General features: G+C 34.9%; 3 protein-coding genes across 3 annotated transcripts; 2 read left to right on the forward strand and 1 right to left on the reverse strand.

Annotated features, from left to right (window-relative positions):
* The first annotated feature begins 1,794 nt into the window (after positions 1-1,794).
* LOC135075997 (uncharacterized) lies at positions 1,795-10,195 on the forward strand. Its single transcript, XM_063970445.1, has 5 exons — positions 1,795-1,814; positions 2,498-2,593; positions 3,278-3,388; positions 8,462-8,659; positions 9,562-10,195. Exons 3-5 carry the CDS (start codon positions 3,287-3,289, stop codon positions 10,150-10,152), a joined length of 891 nt encoding a protein of 296 aa, XP_063826515.1. The 5' UTR covers positions 1,795-1,814; positions 2,498-2,593; positions 3,278-3,286; the 3' UTR covers positions 10,153-10,195.
* A 1,918-nt stretch (positions 10,196-12,113) lies between these two features.
* Positions 12,114-13,749, reverse strand: LOC135072911 (uncharacterized). Its single transcript, XM_063966938.1, has 3 exons — positions 13,534-13,749; positions 13,110-13,219; positions 12,114-12,885 (listed from the first exon to the last, which is right to left on the reverse strand). Exons 1-3 carry the CDS (start codon positions 13,628-13,630, stop codon positions 12,646-12,648), a joined length of 447 nt encoding a protein of 148 aa, XP_063823008.1. The 5' UTR covers positions 13,631-13,749; the 3' UTR covers positions 12,114-12,645.
* Positions 13,750-13,889: 140 nt separating this feature from the next.
* LOC135072901 (uncharacterized) lies at positions 13,890-18,280 on the forward strand. The gene is made up of 2 exons (XM_063966929.1): positions 13,890-14,161; positions 14,448-18,280. The coding sequence occupies exons 1-2, from the start codon at positions 14,093-14,095 to the stop codon at positions 18,183-18,185; spliced, it is 3,807 nt and encodes a 1,268-aa protein (XP_063822999.1). The 5' UTR covers positions 13,890-14,092; the 3' UTR covers positions 18,186-18,280.
* Positions 18,281-20,703: the final 2,423 nt, after the last annotated feature.

Here is a 20,703-nt window from a genome sequence, read left to right on the forward strand (position 1 = left end):
TGCCCGTATCGAACCTTTTCTGTAACTCTTTTTTCTTTTTAATTTATAATTGTCTACCGGTCTAGTTTCAATCAGTAAATTTATAATTGATGTTACTAATATATTGCATGCGGTGTTTACCTTAAATTAATTGTGCATTAAGTTATTACCACTATGGCTGTATGTATACTGTGTAAGCACCAATGTAACAATATCTGGTAAACCAAATAAAAAAAATAAATAAATAAATCTTCATTTTACAACTGAATAACCATTGTTGGTACTTAGTGCCAATAACTGTTTAATAAATAACTATGAGTATCTACTCGTATTATATCAGTAACCTACTTAATTGTCTTGATGAATTCAGTCAAGTGGTATCTATTGAGTCAGTATAAATTACATGTTTCTATTGACACTTGTTATAATGTCAATGGCTCCTTTTGTAACAATTAATGGAGTTACTGGAGTGGTGGTTAATAAACTGGGCTTAAAATAGAATGCCCTGGTATCCCTTCAAGTACCGTTTTGTTTTCAGTCGGATCAAAGTTTGGTATATCGAATCTGAATAAATGTATTTAGTTAGGAAGGCTTTTATTACCCGGCTATTAAGTTATAGTATGTTTCAAATAGTCTCAATCCAACCAGAAAGAAACTACATAATTATTCTACTGAAAAATGTTTTTAATGACACCTCTCGATAAATCCTATAGATAGACGCAAGATAGGTTGCAGTTAAAAAAAGTCGTTTTCTACTACAAAACCTGAAAATAATTACTAAAAGTTTAGTTTTGCTATTTTAAAATGTTGTCCCTTACATTCCTTGAGACCTGCAACTTGGTTCGAAAATATGAAATCACATTTAATTACAAACTCTATTCTAAAATTCAGTTTTTGTAAATAATATTTTGGATAAATAGGTAAGTGAAAAATTTGCTTTACAATTTGGACCATTTTAAATGATGCGTAGTAGTAGCGTTACGAATGCAAAGGATGCAATGACGTTAGTGCATCCAAACATGAAACAAGTTATGTTTGATAAAATCTGAAATATTTCGTGAAAATAAAAGCCTCTGTGAGTTTTTAAGAGAGTGGGAGTAGACCATAAGCGTGAGCAATTTCTTAAATTACCACAAATTGATATTTCTAAATTAATAATTAATTACTAAACACGTTTTAATTAAAGAATTGTTAATTTAAAACGAATAAAAATTGTAATTACTTGATTGATTATGAAATTAAATAATAATTAAAGCTAATGTTCCTTGTGGCGCCATCTAGCGCCCCTGCTCAGATTAAAAACGTCGGATTGTAGAGACTACTTCACAAGTTGCGTTATATCGCAACTCTACACAGTTCTTGGCTGGCTTACAATCCATCCAAGAAGTTTCTGAACATAGCGTCTAGATGTCATTATCTAAGATTCAGTGGCAGGACAACATTTATGCAATTTTGCAGTCGCATATAGGTAATTATTCTTCCTTTGTTTTTGATTTTGTTTTAACGAGCTGACGGTGTGACGGTGTGGGAGAGGCTTAGTGACTGGTGATGAAAAATGTGTGGTTTTTTATTTTAATCTTGTTTCTCTTTTTTATATCACTGCACCTACCTATGTACGCTGTATTACTGTGCAGGAGACTGGCACCGGCTGAAAACCAGCGCTGCATGGACCTAGTGCCGTACAGCTTACGCTGAGCCGGATGCCCTTGTCACCTTATTTTTAATTGTTAAGCTGTGTTAAAGTTGTATTTTTTTGTTATGGTGACAATAAAGGTTTATTTATTTATTTATTTATTTATTTATTTCAGTAAACAGGTTTACCCGAATGCGAAAAGGTAAGTAATGTGTTTTTGTTATTAACTATCAATTTTTAGATAATGGCTTGGTAATTGATGACAACGATTTTTTTATGCCATGGACAAAAAATATTGAAGTAGGTATATGTCCGACGGGCTTCTCATTTTACTCGTCCTGAAAAATGAAAATTACCAGTTCAGCAGAACTTTTCATCTATCCTACTCCGCTATGTGACTCACATCAGATTATTAAGGTCTTGATATATTAATTAAATAATTATTTTGTATTGGTTTCGTCACATCAAATCAATTTGGGTAAACGTTGGGTTTTTCAGTGTTTCGTCAGATAAAACGTCTGAAATTAAAGGAAAAAGAAATTTATACTAAATAATTGAAACAAAGAACCACAACCTTACAAGGTAAATCCTTACTCTTAATAATATCATATACGAGTCAAGGCAATTCGAAGAAATTAAAAACACCTTTCACTAGGACGTGGATACCACATCTGTGACTCATCCAACTGATCAGAAAAAAAGGAAACTCATATAATTAAGTCCGATACACATTGCAAGCTGTGTAAAAATAGTTCTACTGGTATAATAGGTACCTAGGTAATTAAAAATACCCAGGTGGTACCGTAGAAGGCTGTAATATATCCAGCGAATGTCATACACCGTGTGACCTGCCTAAATGATCTAATTATATGTTCTATACCTTAGAAGCTTATCAGTTGGTGGGACAAAGCACGGGTCCATTGCATTCGCCAGCAAGGACGCGGTCGGAGATGTAGAGACGCTAGATATGGCGGTATTTTGGTAAGCTTAAGTACTATCAACAGCACATCAGAGACTGAGTGTGAGTTTACGCTCTCACTTGTGACGACGTTTGATGTAAACTCACACTAAGCCCTCAGACTCTTGTAAAATAGCACCTATTACAAATTGCCTAAGATGCCATTGTGTTAGCTCGATGTGCTGTCGTCTGTTAAATAAAGAGTTTTTTTTTTCAGACAGTAGTATGACTATATTATTAAGTCTTTTTTGAAACACACTTTATAATTACTTACTAAACATAACTTTTATGATACCTTAGAGAACAGTATTATAAAATGCATCTCTACACATACTAGCTATCATAGGTAAGCTTTTTGCTGGGGCTTTTTGCTATGTTTATTTCATGTTTTGGCGGCGTCGTTACGGAATACAAAGTAAAAATATATTCTAATGTCTAAGGTCTATTTTATTAGATTGTAAATAATAAAATGATTATTTATTTATTGTGTATCAAAGGTAATTCTACACATACGAATGCAGTTTATGACATACACTTGCAATACTTTTTTGCAGTACCTACTTAACGTTGACAGTTTTAGGTCACAATATGTATTAAAATCATCGTTAATATACATTTAAATCAAACTTCGCTTACGAAAAATGTGAACAATACATTATATTAAACCAGGAAAACCAGTCATTGAATCATAAAACTGTCACTTCTAGGCGCAGTACATGAATGGCGGCAAGCTACATGCGCGAGCGCAACCACCAGCGCGCCACTCTACAACCACTCTCCGACCCCGCAACATGGCGGCTTTGCCTCTGCCCGTGCGCGTGAGTACAGCCTTATTCATTAAACACTTCATTAACAACCTCTTGCGAAACCACTCAATCATCTGTTTCACCACATATCGCAATATGTCTACGTCTATCCATCTAGACGCCATTGTCATGGGGTTCTCGCATGTTGGCGCGCTCTGACCGTCGCATGTTTACTAATAGTTTTCATTTGTTTATGACGAGATGAAGGGAAAATTGTCCTTAAGGGATAATCTTACGAACATGGTGCGAAGGTGTTAACTTAAAAAATTAGCCAAAGTAACTAACTTGACTCTTTTTCTAACAATGTTTATTCTAATGCTCTTGGACACTGGCAAGATAGTAAATAGCAAAAAAATCAAGTGTAGGTACCTAAATGGCAGACACTTCACGGGTGTTCCGTTGTTCTGTCGTTAGTCACGGTATTATATCGCTGTCAGAGGACTTTTATCTACAAAACTATTGATTTAGTTATTTTGGGTTAACTGTTAACTTTAAATTCATAAGACATTAAAATACTTTAACCCAATTCGTAATCAATTTTACTGTGATAATGACCTTGATATTGATTAATTTCATACACTCTATACACCCAAACTATTAAGTAATTTGAGCCTAAAAACTTAGTCTGAGTTGCACCACCTTAATTTAACAATAACAATAACCGGTGATTTTTGTATGGAGTTGGACAGATTTTTGACGTACCTATGTCAAAGTTAAAGTAAGACGGTGCATCTCGGCCTTACTAACCATTTGATCCAGATAGTTAATTAATTGGTTATACATTATCCATAGAGACGCAATACGCAACCTGCTCTTATTTTAATTGTTTAAACACGATCGCATACCACATAAATATTAATAAATAGGTACATTGTAAAGTTGTTTGATCATACATAGAGCAACAAACAGCGCAAATAAAGTGTATTTGTATCTAACGCCCGTATTCACAAACACTACTATGAGGTCTCACAGTGCGCGTAGACGCACAAGGTGACACATGAACCAATCACAGAGCTCTATTCAATGCTGTGCGTTCGATTTGCTGCTTCACATAAGCAAGCATCGTTTGTGAATACGGGCGTAACTGGCGTACACACGACGTCATTCATTTCTTAATATTTTATGCACATATTGGTATCTGCCATGGCGTTTGCAGATAAGTACCGGTACCTCTGAGTCAGACCTACTCTTGAAAACCATGAAGTGGCATACAATAGTGACAAACAACTTATTACTATTGAATTGCGTTTCGACAATACCTGCTGCGATCCGCACTGTTGCCCGCTCGTTTTCTATTCATAAAGCACGTTGAAGTAATAGTACATAAATAATGTAACTTGCAAACTCTATGCCAATATTATTCTTCGCTAATAAAACTGCCTTACAAGACAAACTTATTGTTATTACCAACTTGAAATAATACCGAATTGCACATAAAGTTTTTAGTTTATTACTGTAGTATTATGTAATAAGTTTTCGGTGCGACACAGGCAGGGTTACTAATAAAATTACCTACTATTACTGTTTTTTACTTTCTTCTTTATTGTATAGTAAGTTAATATAAATAAAATATAAATACATTTGACTCTATAAAGATCTCAAATTAGAATCATAAGCTACATAATCAACTGCTACTGAAAAACTTACCTGAAATGTACCTACTTATTAGTTATGTTTTATGCAAACTGTATGTTGGTTATGATCTAAAGAGTCGTAGCAAGTTAAAGATGTTGCATTGTACTATACATATTTGTATGAATTCTGACATTTAAAATTGTCAAACAATATCCTCAAATTCTAGGTTCATTGCTAAAACCTACTCAGTATATCATGTCTAGCTTGGCCCTTAACCTCATTATAAATACCCTCACGTATTTATATTCTAAGTAAGCTCTTGTTTACACACAATAAGGCTTTCTACAGACGTCTTCGCGCATAGGGCGACGACAGACCTTTCAATTCACCTATAGGCGCCGGCGCAGGGTCACTGAACTCGTCTGCTTTGATAGGGAATGCACAATGATGCGACTACGTGCAAATGTTGCATCGTATCTCTTTCTTTCACTTCACTTCTCCGTGATTCGCCTTTAAATATCACAGTAAAATACCTAGGTCCTTTATTGAGTAAGGTTCGGAATTAACAAAACCATTTCTCAAGCCACAAGTGATGAAACTGCAAATATGAGCCGCAATTTTTCAAAACATGAATTTAAACTTTTAAGTTAATCTGTTTTCAACTAATTTAAAATGTAACTATTAGTAAATTAAGTAAGTGATTTTTTTAAATCAGTCTGGTAAAAAAGCTCTAAAATATTAAAGAAAAAAGTATTTAAAAGCTATCTCAAAAATATTCGAGGCCTAATTAAGTGTCAACCTTTGCTCCTGAACTTTTCAAGTTGTAAGACCTTTTGGTTTCTTAAAAATATGAACCACACAAATTACTAGAGATTTTAAATTTCAGTGAGCTTTTTAAATGACCTTTTTTGTAATGCGCAGTATTATGTGTAAAATATTGTTATGATTTTAAATCGCCACTGTTTCGATTCATATGAATATATTACTGTCAGAATTGTAAATTTTTTGTAAAAGTTATTTTAATGTGAACCTCGGAAAAGTTCGCAACAGCGTAATGTTGCTGGATATAAATTCAACTCTTTAAGACGCCTCTCCATAATTTTATACAAAATACGAGTAGTAGATGCATTCGGCATTATTAAATTGGTATAATAATGCATTGTAAACTATCAAAGTATAGGTATCGGGCATCGAAAAAGCAAATTAAATAGTTTTGACTATTGGTAGGCGGTAGCCAACTTGAAAGATCTAGTCAAGAGCCTGACTCAGCGTATTCTAATTAGACTGTTTATTGGCTTGATCAACGACCTCACTTATTAGTATTGTATCATTTCTTAGACCTTGGGAGCAGGAGCGCCGGAACGCGCGGCCATGCGCCGGCGCCGTTTCCGGGTCCGGCACAGCCTACGAGCGCTCTGTCAATAGTTCCACGAAGTTGATCATGATTTCACGGCTTCCATGACCCCTGTATTGTGTCAATGCTGAGAATAATCATTGACCGAGGTGCAGTGGCCTTCCCTCGCTGTGCACTTAATAGTGTGAAATTAATTACTACACAATTAAGAGCTTGTTTGACTAAGTAACATCGAAAGAATTGCATTTCAGCGTGATATAACATCTCGATTATCATCGGATTGATCGCAACATCAAACAATCGTAGTGGAAATAAAGATTATAAAAATAGTAGGTAATATGGACACAGTGTTGAAAACATGTTGATATCTTTTTGAAAAACGATTCGAAAGTCCCAAGGAAGAATATTTAACTTGATTTTTGTTCGGCGTAGGTATTTTGTACGAGTTCCAATTAATACAAAGAAAAATTATATTATAGCCCATCCCTAAAAATCAATATGAATCCGCCAACTTATGAACAGGATTTTAACCTAAGAGTTAGTGATAGCTTTCTTATTACTTTCAACTTTAAAAACAATACCACATATTATCAGGTGTGCGGCTTAGTAGATACGAGATAAATGGCCGTCAACGTTAAACAAAGACACCAACAACGTGTCAGTCGTTTTGTGCCAAACGACTTTTTAAGCATTAATATGACTTATGCCTCTCGGTTCGACACACCCTGACCTAATGCTTTGTATGTAGCCATATTTCGCAAGCACCACGTGCAGGCTTATGTGAATAAACACGCAGCCGAGCATTTGTGGACTCTATTGCCCAAAATTTAAGCTTTCAAATATAGTTTACTTGTGTTGCGGTACCAATGGGAGTGGGTGCACTATTGAACCAGGCTGTCACGAGCGTATGAATAAAATTGCGCTCGCAAGCATTAACCTACATGATATATGACAGTGATTTCGACTTTAAGGTAATTAAGCCACGCAGTCAAATGGGCGGGAGCCTGTGAACGTTAAGTATCTGCATCCTTCCAAACTAAAGTGCACAAACTGTAGGTAACACAGAGTTTTCATAGTCGACAACAGTTATTCCTTCCTAAGTCCTACAACCTAAAAGACATGCGCTTATATAAATGAAGATATGCCCTATGGTGCACCATAGGCGGCTCCAGGTAGCATCTCACCTTTGGGTGAGACTGTGATCAGGAGCCAGTGCAATCAATTTAAAAACTTAATGCATTCTCAATTTTAAAATTCCTAGGTTAAAAATAATAATACGAACTTGCAACTGTCTATACATTACCTAATTGCGCTGGCTGTTGTATCTTAAAAAATGCCTTAATTAACAATCGCCATATGGGTATATTTTCAACACGGGCGCAAAAAATACTTTAAAACTTAACATTAATTGCTGTAGAAAATTTGGGTCAGTAAACGTTGTAGGTAATACTATAGTATATTAAATTCATAGATATGTAATAGTGGGTTATAGTAAATACTGGACAGCTAAACATTCGCGTTCAAGGCAATTGCTAATTGCTCTCTTTGCAGTCGGCACTTAATGTTAATCTTAGAACTTGTTTCCGATGTGATGCAGGGAAAAATATCAGATAAGTATAGGTTACATTACAATGTCATACTTACTTAATTAGGTTCTCTCTTAAGTAAATAAGATCAGTATGAGGTAAGATCAATCCATGTAGCATAATCTACTTTTTGTATAGTTTCCAAATGCACTCGAGGTTGGTTTCCTAAAGTAGATTATAAGACCCAAAACTCGTCTCGTATCTAGAGGTTAAATCCTATTGAATACTTGTACGTCACTAACTTATAAACTGTTTTAGTTGTGATTTGATGAGTTGGTACGTTTTCCTGGAGTCATTTCGCACCTCGAATGATTCGGTCCGCGCAGTGTTATTGGGGGCTACTTGATATAAAAAAACCTGATTATACTACTTTTTATAATTTGGTCTTACAACAATATTCATAATCCTATTATTGTCATGTGAGGGCGCCCACGAATTACTCGTACATGCTTGGAATGCGGCAGTAGTCCAGTGTCACGAACAATAGAGTTAGACAGGTCTCAAACTAGATAAAATCTTACTTAATCGGTGGTTGATTCTTTAAGTTCATATAATTTTCTTTCTTTTCAGTTTCTATGCCTCTTGGTGGCAGGGGCGCTAGCAGACCCAAGCCCCGGCCGCGTGCCCAAAGTGTACAACGCGCTCATCACTTCAAACCAGAATTTGGAGCCCAGCAAGGCGTACCCGGTCTACCAACCAGTGCTACACGACGCATTCGCGTTCCCATACCAACCAGCTGTCTTCTACAGAGATTTTCCGTTGACTAACGTGAGTATTTTTAAAACTACATAGGACTTAATCGTGGCATGGTGGGGCATATTTTTCACCAGTTTAGTTTGTCCCTTATGCTAGGTAACCAACTATGCCTCTGAATAGTTTTTACATTAAATCGACACCAGTACTGTTTAAGCCGCGTTGTGAGGGCAGAATAGAATACATTTGTCACCAACCCCTACTCTTCCTCTACACACCAAACAAAAAACGGGTAGGTAGCAGGCAGCGCTCTCTGAAAAACATCAATATTTTAAACTGCGATCTCCATCCCACCTACCAATCGTGGGGATTATGGAAAAACACTCCACTATAGTGGAGGAGGCTCATAGTCCAGCAGTGAACTGTAAAGGGCTGTTGATGCTGATAATGATGACAGTACTATTACTTCAGTTATTACAAACTTATAACCCACACAATTGAAGAAGATAAAGAACCTATTAGAGTTAGGAAAAGAAACCTATAACAGAATTATTTAAAATCTAATTCTTTTTATTTCAGACTTAAAAATCCGTAGTACTACTTACGGTTAAAGACATTTATTTTCTCAAAAGAATTTACAAAATCCACTTATAGAGAAAACACAAATACAATTCATTACAAATAAATACATTATTACCAACTAGCATTTTAAATGTGGGTATGTTTGAAAACATGCAAACATTGAGTTGTTCGACGCTGCGCGCCAAGCGTATTGCGACTTGCGACTACTTTTAGTGGGGATATTCACTTAAGGGTGATAGCACAGTACAATGCGATAACGCGCTATTGAAATTTGCAAAAAATGTTGAGATCAAAAAAGGTTTGGTATTTGATTAAAAATGTTATTTTGATACCAAATTATTATCCGAAGGTTATAGTGGAGCATCATAATAATACAAACAATTTGAAATTTCCAGGGGATACAACCAGTGCCTGCGGCGCCGTCGAAAGATGCGAAACCAGTTGCGCCCGCAGCGCCGGAGCCGGCGCCCCAGGAGACTCCGGAACAGAAGCCCTCCGCCGAGGAGAGCCCGGCGCCCAGCTCTCCCCCTAGCCACGAACCCACCCCTGCCCCGCCGCTTCCACCCAACACCCAGTCTCCCATACCTTTAAATCAATTCGGACTCCCACCGCAAGTTCTCCCCTTAGGACGTTTCGATCCAGCTTACAGTGGATTCACCCAAGTTGGACCTTTCACATACACCTACCCCAATATTCGATTCTACGACCCATACGACCCCTTTTCTTTCAGTAGTTACAGTCCTTATGCCTTGCCGCCCTTGTACAGGCCTCTGGGAAATGTCCTGGAGCAAGGGGGGCCAGAACCTTCGGGCAAGGAAACTCTGTCCTCAGCAAGAGGACCTGCACCACAACAGCCACAAGCCCCACCTTCTGAGCCCAGTGATCTCAATGTATTGAACTATTCCTCGAAGGACCCTGCCATACCCAATGTCCCGCCCCCACCCTTGCCGGACGGAGGTCTGAAATCTGATGATAAGTCCGAATAGTTTCGTAATAGAGTCGTAATTTCTAAAATACATTAAACTAACATTTATGGGTTTTATTGAACATTAAAAAAAGCGTATCTCTTTCCAAGTTATTACTTAAAAAGAAAAAGAAATGCGTTTATGTTCCTTCTTTATTTACTTGTACCTATTCACATCTAGGTATAAATGTACCTATGTGTTTCTTAAAACATTTTCAGTGTAGGTATAAAATATTTTTTACAAGACATCATAAAAGTCTATCTCCCAATTGAGCTCTTTAGTTAATTCCAAAGGTATATACCACTCGAAGTAGTAATAATCAAAAAATTGGTTAATGAGATAATAGTAGCTAACTCTACAGATACATATTGTGAATTTTTGGGAATCATACTTTACGTTCTCGTCATAAGGAGACGTCGACTTGATATAAACACAGTCAGGTTCGCTTGAAACACTTAACCAATCCTGAAAATAATAAAATTATTTAATACTTGATATATTAAAATGTTTGATTACTTATACCTATTCCATCGAAATAAACTTTTTACCTAGATTTTTTGAGTAATAAGTAATTAAAATTAAATGAAAAAAGCTGTGGGTGTAAAGTAGGTACAATGTTTCAGATTAAAAACATATTTTCACCTCAACAGCCTTTTGTATGAAATACATTAATACGTAATTGCTAAAGCACATTAATCTAAGTGTTGATAGTAGGTAATAGGTGAATTATACAACTGAAATTTCTGATGTCTTGCTTTTATTTACTACATTGGTTTGATCACCGACAAATGGGACATTCAGTATAGATGTTACACAATATTACCCTATTTTCTACAGTGGCTGTTTTAAAGAAAACTTACCCCTATAAGAAGCTTTCCTTTTAAGTCTTCATATTTGTAATAAAACCTAGCCACAAGCTCTTTGTCAGGCGTAGCGCATTTGCCAAAATAATATTCATTATGAACGTCACCTTAAATTGAAAAACACATAATAATATCTCAGAAATAATATGTATATGTAAAAAGTTATCCGATATTATTATTAAAGACACTTTATTTTAAATTTTTCTATATCTAGCCACTTAAATTAACAAAAACAAAAGTTCTGTTAGTTAACATGTCACACGAAGCTTAAATATGCAATATGTTTGAGCTAAATTCCGTGAGAATTGTTATATTGCTTACTTTGAGTAGCATCCATATTGGTAAAAACAATACCTCCAAGCGCAGTATGAGTTTGATAACTTTGTACCATTGGAGCTGTAATTTTTTATATGAATTTTTACTTATAATGTACCTATGATAGTTATATTTAACTATTAGTTATGGCATAGCCAATTACCTGAAAATAAATTCAATGTAAAATGTAATAAGCAAAATACTTTAAATCCCATTTTTTCAGTCTCCTACAAAACAAACGTGTGTTAGTAGCAAGGATAGGAAATACAATCGCGTCAAATATCATCATAAAGCCAATTTATCGACTGTTAAACTGTTATTTGTTTCTTTATAACTTTGAGTAAACTCCCCGGTTGGTGTGTCCTGCAGAGTTATACAACATCCTGCAGTTATGTTTTTTCTTTTTATTTAACAGATGATGGCAAATCCACTTCTGTATTTCTGTAAAATGAAGTGAAATAAGTTTTTTTGTTAATGAGCTCTTAAAAAGGCTTTAACGCATTAAGGTGAACTAAAAATATCATCCAGTCAAATGTGTATCTTGAATTTTATGATTAGGTAAGTATGTTAATGTGCTGTCGGTAATTAAAAAATACATCAGTGAAGCGGCCAGTGAGCTATCCTGGTATAAAAATTAAAAATCCATCGTGAAATTAAGTTTTCAAAATAGGTGTTTTAAAATTTAAGTTACTTTTAAAAGTTAGCGTGTGGCAGGCATGATAACGGTCGTTTTAAAGGAATTATTTTTGTTTTAATTATTCGGTCTTTATCGTATAAACAGTAGCGCCTATGACTTGCTAAACGAGATAAACACGTACAATGGCGATAGTACTTGGCACTACAATGTTTACTTAGTTAAAAGCTGCAATCAGATTTCAGCTTGAGATAAGCTTCGTACTTCATGTTCATCCGCAGCCTGTCATATCGGAAAATTAATGAACATTCAACGATATCATATCAAACGTTTCAACGTCAGGTGATATACGAGATCGAGGATCAACCACACAGGTTGATGCCGTTTTATTAATCAAATTATATTTTAACCCACATAGCCAGGAACAAAAGAGTTCAGAAATTCTTCTAACGTTGAATACTCGCTATTTAAAGAAGTTAAGAGACACATGACTATTAATTTACAAAACCAAGAAAAGAAAGAAAGAATAAAAGAAAAATATATTTATTTGCTAACAGACCTAGATATTTTGTACATAAAAAAACTAAAACTATTCAACTAGGTACCGGCTTCAAAATGGCAACTGCTCAGTGACAGCATTCTTCGAGCATATCCCATCTTTTTACCCTTGTTAGCCCAGTCAATCTAAGTAAGTGTGATGATTTATTGCCAAATTTGAGTACTAGGACCATAGAAGTATATATCCCAGTCCATGCCACCAATCATGTCCATTGGTATGTACCATTCGTAATAGAAGTACTTGAAGCGCCTCCTAGAGTGGCAGTACGTGATCCTGGGGACGCAGATCTGGAAGTTGTACGCCGTAGATCGGAACAGATCGTATTCGTACGACATCGCTCTTAGTAGAATGCAGACAGGAATTCTTAATGTTTCTATCCAGCCCTGGAAAAGATAGAACACACTGGTTAAAAGTTGTTGAGAATAAAGAAATTTACATATAATATACGTCTCTACCTATATCTCGAACTAAGATTTAAGATACATATTGATCTCTTTTAGATATAAACTTCTGAACGTTAATTATGAACCGATTTGTTCGAGCAACGAATATAATGGGGAATATTTCCATATTTTCTCATTAACTTAAATATTTATCTACTACTTACCCTAACAATAAGTTTCCCTAGAACCTGCATATGATCTATATGTACGTGGGTATAAAATATAATGTCTTTCCGGTTGCAATCCCCATAGATGTATTCGCTGTGGATATGCTCTGAAAAAATAATAGGTAGGTAAGTACAATACATTTTAGGATAATTGTCAATGGCATAAGTTAGGTACTATGAAACTAAGTTCGAGACTCCATTCAACCTCGTAACTCTACATCATAACAAGTACAAACATCCATCTGCCCATTCTCACACACTTTCATTTTAATATTATTATACGAATAGGAACAGTAGGAAGTAGGATTAGATTCAGATGAATAGACTCAGTGTAATAGATCAAATAAAAAGTATTTAGATCGTAGTGGAAACCCATATTAATTAACTATCTGGTTAATTACAATTTGTATTAGGTACTTACTTGGTTCCAACTTGGTGCCATACATGACTAAATCTTTGAACTCTGTGAAGTATTGCCAAGCAGATGTAGGTGTTGCTGCAATGACAATAAAATCCATTTATATAAAAAAACATAATTAAATAAAAATAACAAGCACAGCCACAAAAATCAAATGTATCTCACCCAAAACAACTAAACTTAAAATAATTAGACAATTCATTTTCAATTGAATTATCGACTCTCAATTCAATTGAACAGTCTCTACCCACACAATTTACTGTATAGTTTAAAGCCAATGGACCGCTATTTATTATAATGTTAGTTTACTATGTCACCAGCTAGTTTACAAAACAAACAAGAAAGAAGCTATAAATAAATAATGTTCTGCAAGTCGCGTAAGACTTTGTTTTGATTAGAATAGTCATAATTAAACAAAATGTAAAAACAGTTTGTACATTTCTCGATTAACAAGCAGCCTGTATCAACATAGAGAATCATAGCAAGCGTAGCGGTATGGAATAAAATAACAGTTTGCGTTCAGCTGTGGATAGCATGCGTATCCATTTGTTGTTGCGACGCTATGGTTTTTCGTGGCTTAAAGTTTTCTCTGTGTTTTATTGCAGCTGTATCAATAAAATTCTGTGTTCAGGTAAATTTTATGTAATCTATGCGTAGAAATCTGTAAATAAAAGAAAACTGCCGGGTTTTTTTACGTATAAATCACTATTTTTACTAAATGCAAATGAAACTTTAAAAGCTATCAGTAATTAAAACAAAAACATTTTCTTTAAACTGGTTTGTCTGTCTCCCATGGCTAATCTCCGAATTGACTCTATCGATTTTGATAAGATTTATTTGAAAGTGCAGGATAATGGAATGAGGAAATTAATCTCAAACATTGTATCTAATGATGACTTTGTGTTTTGTCCGAACAGTACTGCCCGGAAGAAGTTTCCAGTTCAGGAATAAAGGTGACGTGGCATCAGTCCCCTCAAGCAAGCAATGTCGAATCTGATCCACTGTGCTTCTATAACGACACATTAGTCACAAGAAACTGCATAAATAATACGTGGGTGCCGTCTCTTACAGAAGTACAGCCCTGTTATAAAGCTGTAAAATATTTTGATCCATCAACATGCCCCCCAGGATTCAACAAAATCTCCGAAACTTACAATAAATATTGCTACAAAATTGGTAAACCTTCACCATGGAACTATCCGTGTTTCAAAAGTGGGGGTGCAACAGTTATAAATGAACTAAGCCTCAATAAAACAGAAACCCTATTAAGTTTTCTAAATGCCACAAAGTATAGACATTTTTGGCTGCCGGCCCAACGTCAAAATGTATTTGCTCCCATAAAGTGGTCCATACCTGGGCCTAATTGGGGGCGTGTTATAACTGCTACTGATACGTTTCCATTAAAACCAAGTCTATTTAAAAATTGTTTGCTATTGGACGTAGAGGAAAGAACTTTAATAACTGATACTTGCACTAAAGAATATCCGAGTCTATGCTTTTATATTAATGACTTTCATTGCCCTGCTAAATGTCCTGATAACTACCACGCCTTCCGATATATGCTCGATGATGGCAAATGTTATGGAATTAAGAATTCATTAACTGATTTAAGCTTTAGTGATTTTCTAAATGGCACATGTGAAAAGCCCATGGGAAGTGGCCAACATAATGAGCTAAGACGATTTATTTACAGTAAAATTGCTGAAGTTAGTAATCATTCCAAAAATACATGGTGTTGGTTTGGAGACCCAAATAGCGAGATTATAGAAGTCAAAAATAGAATTTTAGAAAATTCAAATAGAATAAATACAGTAGAAACCGACAATTCGCCATTAAATCTAGTTAGAGTAATAAATAATATGGGAACTGTAGGATTGATGGACTCGTTTTCTAGATTGCCGTGTATGGCATGTGAGGCAAACATGATATACGGTGAAACGGAATTAGTATTCGAATACTCTCAAGAAGAAAATAGTATTTATTTGACTATATATTTTCCATCTGGTCTATGGCGATACGACGATAATGACATAGGTGTACAATGCTTCTCAGATGCCAAAGGATTTTCTGGAGTGATAGATGTGAATAATTTACCTACTCAAGTGGAGGCCATGAAACTGTTTCGTTCTTCACAAATAACAACAAATATAGAAAAAGTTATGTACGTTATAGATTTAGTTACTGATAGATCTGCTCGTTACTGGTGTGAAGGGCACACAAAAAATTTTTCATTGATAACTACCGAAAAAATTGTAGTTAATCCCCAAGGGAACCAAGTTCATGTGTTTTCTCTAGTTTTAAACACATTCGTTCATATGAGTGAGTCTAATAATAATCTGTTTAATTTAATCGATTTAAGGAAAAATATATCTTCCATATTTCAAGCAGAGAAGGCTTTAGTGATGGATATTTTAGACTACAATATGGAGAGAATTCAGATATTAATGCATTTGCACGTAAAAATAAATGACACTGGTAGATCTCAAGCAGCGAATTTGCAAGAGACATTTAATTTTCTTCTCAAAAGGGCGTTTGCTGAATTTCCCCATCACAATTTTACTTTTATTAATATGTCTAGTTCAGTATTTTGCTTACCAACTACTTCTTTGGATCCAGTACTACTTGATTGGGACTTAACTCCCATTGGTCACATGGCAACTCCTCAACAATTCTGCCTCCAATCAAATGGATTACCTGTCAATAGAGCATGCCGGGGATCTTATCTTCTAGGAAGTTTTTGGGGACAAATCAATGGCCAGTGTGACTACAGTTACAAACCTTCGAGTATAACTACATTTTTATTCAATTTCATAAGTGGAAGGATTGAAAATAATTACTACACATCAAAGTTCCTCACTGATGGTTTAAATTATGTACTGAAAGATGTTGAAATCATTATTCCAGCTGATATTTACTATTTGTCATTATGTTTCCAATATGTTTTACAAGTCACTCATAAAAATGAAACATCTATAGAGACGGGGGATATTGAAAACATTGCTTGGGTAATGGATAGAATGATGAATATTGATAATAGCAGTCTTCATTTAGCTCAAATTATGAATTCAACCAACGTCATTTTAGATTCAGTCAATAATATAATTGAAGTTATAACAATAACAAATAAAACTTCGGACGGTGTAAAATTAAAAGAAAATATTTATCAGCTAGCAATTCAGCCCCGGTTTATTATACAAATATCATATCCCCATTTAAATAATGTAACTGGAATAGCGGTGATAAATAGTAAAAATTCCAATAACTTTACAGATATGTACATCCAGCCGTTGTATAAAAACACAACAATGAATGATGTTCTCATAATGGAAAACTTAGAAGTAGCTACTTGGTTGCCAAGCGATGTCATAGATAATTTGAATAAAACTAACATCGTTAATTCAACTAGTGCTGATGACATACACGTTATCATAAGTATTTATAATAATAATGCTATATTTCAAGAATTAAATAAAAATCAACATGTAATAACTAGTAGAATAATAGAAGTTACTGTGCCTGGTTACCTAACTAATTTACAAAATCCTATTCCGTTAATATTTAAGGAACTTCGACCAAACATATTCGGTAGAGCTTGTGGATTCTGGGACTTTCATAGTGATAAGGCAATTTATAGTTCTTGGTCAAAACGTGGTTGTATTATGCGATCAAGAGTCGAAAAGTTAACTATATGCGAATGCGACCACTTAACGCACTTTGGACAGCTGTTGCATGTACGTGACGATGAAATTGCCAACGAAGATGTTAAAGAAGGTGGTCATATAAAAGCTCTAAATATAATAACTTTAGTTGGAAGTTTCACATCGTTGTTGGGTATTACTGGAATATGGATAACGGCGATGATATTTGATACTTGGAGAAAAAAAGCGGGTACAAAAGTTTTATTACAATTATCAACAGCTATATCATTACCTTTAGTACTAATAATTGTTTTTAGCTTAGATCATTCTATTATAATTGAGAATGAACTGAATCAATTTGTAGTTGCAACAGACAAAATGATATTGTGTGTTTTATTAGGAGCGTTGTTTCATTACGCTGTGCTTGCAAATTTTATATGGATGTTGATCACGGCTATTTTACAGTTTATTAGATATGTTCGTGTACTGGGCGTGTCGAGACCCTCAAGGTTTATGATGAAGCTTACATTGATAGGATGGGGACTTCCGTTTATACCTGTCATTACAATTTTGTGCTTAGATTACAAAAATTATATTCCTAATCCATCAATTAGTCGCTCTATATGTTATCCGAGTGGAATTTACATGATTACAGGCGTCATCGTACCTGTATGCATAATATTAATTATAAACGTAATTCTTTTCGTTTTAGTTATTAAAGCAATTTCTAAGAGCTCAGACATGCGCGCCACGGACAAAAGTTTAGTGTGTGCGCAATTCAGGTTATCTATATTCTTGTTCTTTCTATTAGGTCTAACCTGGATTTTTGGAATTATGTCATTTTCTGGTCGTTTAATTTGGTCGTACTTGTTTTGTTTGACATCAACTATACAAGGCTTTGTATTGTTCATATATTTTGTTATATGTGACCCTATCACAAGAAATTTGTGGATAACTGTAATGAAACCACAGTTTTCTTCGTCTAGAAATAGTGTTACAACAATAAGTAGTGGATAATTTGGTATTTGTGTGTTTCGACCGTCAATTGGTGTAAAGTATGCAGGATGTTACGCAAACCTATGTATTGTTTATCAATAAACACTGTCAAAAGAACCATCTAAAAATTGAGTTTCATTCTTAGAACAATCCTCTAACACATTAGCCGTTATCGAAGTTCTAATTAGAAGAATTTTTACTCTATTAACATTTAGATTTTGATCTAACTTTCAAATAGTCATGGTAATAAAAGTTTCTATTATTATAATGTTATTTATGAGTAAGTATTAGATTTAATTACATTTTTAATTGTCCTTAATTAATACCTACTGTTAAACATAGTTGTGCCTACGTCTTACAGTAAGGAATATTACCTCTATTTTACAAAGTTACGAGTATTTAAGTAATTGTTATGATTGGTAACTTATCAATAATATTCGATTGGATTTAGTTACTTCTAGCAGAGGATGGAAGGCGGTACCAGCAAATCAAGCTGTGTATTCTCACCGTAGGCAAATAGTTTTACATAAGGAAGAAGAACAGATTGGCGATGAACTATTACCAAGAAGTAAGAAGCTACCATTATTGTTCACATTTTATTACATTTCTTTTTTTACCTTTTTTCAACTTTTTCGCACCCTTTGCATAAATTCTTACCATTTATTGTATTTACTATTATACTAATTGTTATTTTTTAAAAGGGACTATGTTATAAACATTGCATTTTAGTAAGCGTTTCCTGTTTTAGTTGTTCTACATTTTTATGATAAGAAATAATACTTTAACAAAGATTTTTTTCTTGTAGCTTCTATACACAGCACATTTAAGTTTGGGTTTTGTCGTCAAGACGCTACGGCAAGGGTATTTTTACGTAAACAATCATTAATCCACTTCCCAACGTGGCAGTCGACACAAGCCGATTATGTGTATGTAAGTAACTCTTTTTAATAAACTGCTACGTCAGGTTCCAGTCCTTGTAAACTTGTGTTATTTTTTTTTCAAATACCGTAACGTAACTAAGTTCCATGCCTAAATATAACAGATACATTCAAAGGAACACTTGGTTCGTTGGTCAAAATATAGACACTTGCATTGAGATGAATGCTACTGAATTACTGATACTCTGTCGATGTAGGTACCTAATTGAAAAAATAAGTAACGTTAATTTCTTCAAAAATTATTCAAACTCGTCTTCAATTTGATAATAGAATATCACAAAAAAAAAGATATGAAACGATTTTAATGATCTCAAAACTATTTCACGGGCCATAAAAGGTTCAATGTTACTGTTATGCGTAGGTATGTCAAATTGTACTTGTATTATAAAACCATTTTGTTTCTTTATTTTCAGCTAATTGAAAGAAAACACTCCCAACGTTTTCGGCTACAATGTATCGTTTTAAGAATCATGGTGCCGTTGAAGTACTTGTTCAGAAGGAGTCGTCTCCCCATGTACTACTGTCAAGGGAAAGCCTACTACGTGATGTTCAATTTCGTCCAAGTCCTGGAAGTACACGAGTTCTTCCTTCACTACTCTCTGAACATGCCTGCCGATTTCTACTTCGAGTTTTACCACCCACAAGCATTGTAGTTTTATGTGGAATAAACTATAATATTTGAGCGAAATAAAAGTACCAAGTCACCAAGAGATGTATTATTAGCCATAAATTTAATAATCACAAAGTGATCAATTACCTACTACTACTATACCTACCTATTTTAAGGCCGAGGAAGAATCTATTATTTGATATAGGTACAAGTAACTCAATGCTCTTTTAATGCCTTATTTAATCTATAATAGTGATGATACTGCATCGAGAAAGTAGCGGTATACAGGTAGATACTGCATAGCATAGGTAATGCTTAGGACATATAGATTTTCATAAGGGATTACGCACCCCATCTTTAACCAAATAATAGGTACTTCTGCTACTTCGAATCCCTGATTTGGAATAGATGCAGTGCTTAATCGCTCCAAAACTAGAGTTGTAATTGCTAATAGACTACTCAGATGGGTTATCGCTTCTGCTTTAGGTCAAAAAGTCTCTCAGTATTCAGAGACCTATCAAAACGAGACCCACTAGTAAGTTTCTAAAAACGAACGTGATTCGAAAGACCATGCTATACAATATTTGCTTAATGACTTGGTAAGTAAACAAAGAGGGCTATGAGGATAAAGACCAAATAGAGATTCCTACCAAGACCAGATTCTATACTCCAAAAACTCGGTAGCAAGCGACTGTCTATGTTATGCACCAACTCCATAGAGCACCTTGTGGTGCAGGGACCAGGTCACGTGGACGTTTGGAGATGCCATGGACAGTTTTGATCAGAACAGCTGTGAATGGTCTCCTACACGAGGTCACCGAGTTGACCATCAATAGGGAAAGATATCGTAAGGCGAGCAACAAAAAAACGTTCGCCTACAACAGAACTCTGATGACCACGACCACTGACAAGAGTGTAACGACTGAAGAGAAGAACAAGATATAGACCAACATACGGGACTATTCCCAACTTTCGTTCCCACCGCTGCAAC

The sequence above is a fragment of the Ostrinia nubilalis genome, chromosome 1, assembly GCF_963855985.1.
Source record: "Ostrinia nubilalis chromosome 1, ilOstNubi1.1, whole genome shotgun sequence".
In the NCBI taxonomy this organism is placed as follows: domain Eukaryota; kingdom Metazoa; phylum Arthropoda; class Insecta; order Lepidoptera; family Crambidae; genus Ostrinia; species Ostrinia nubilalis.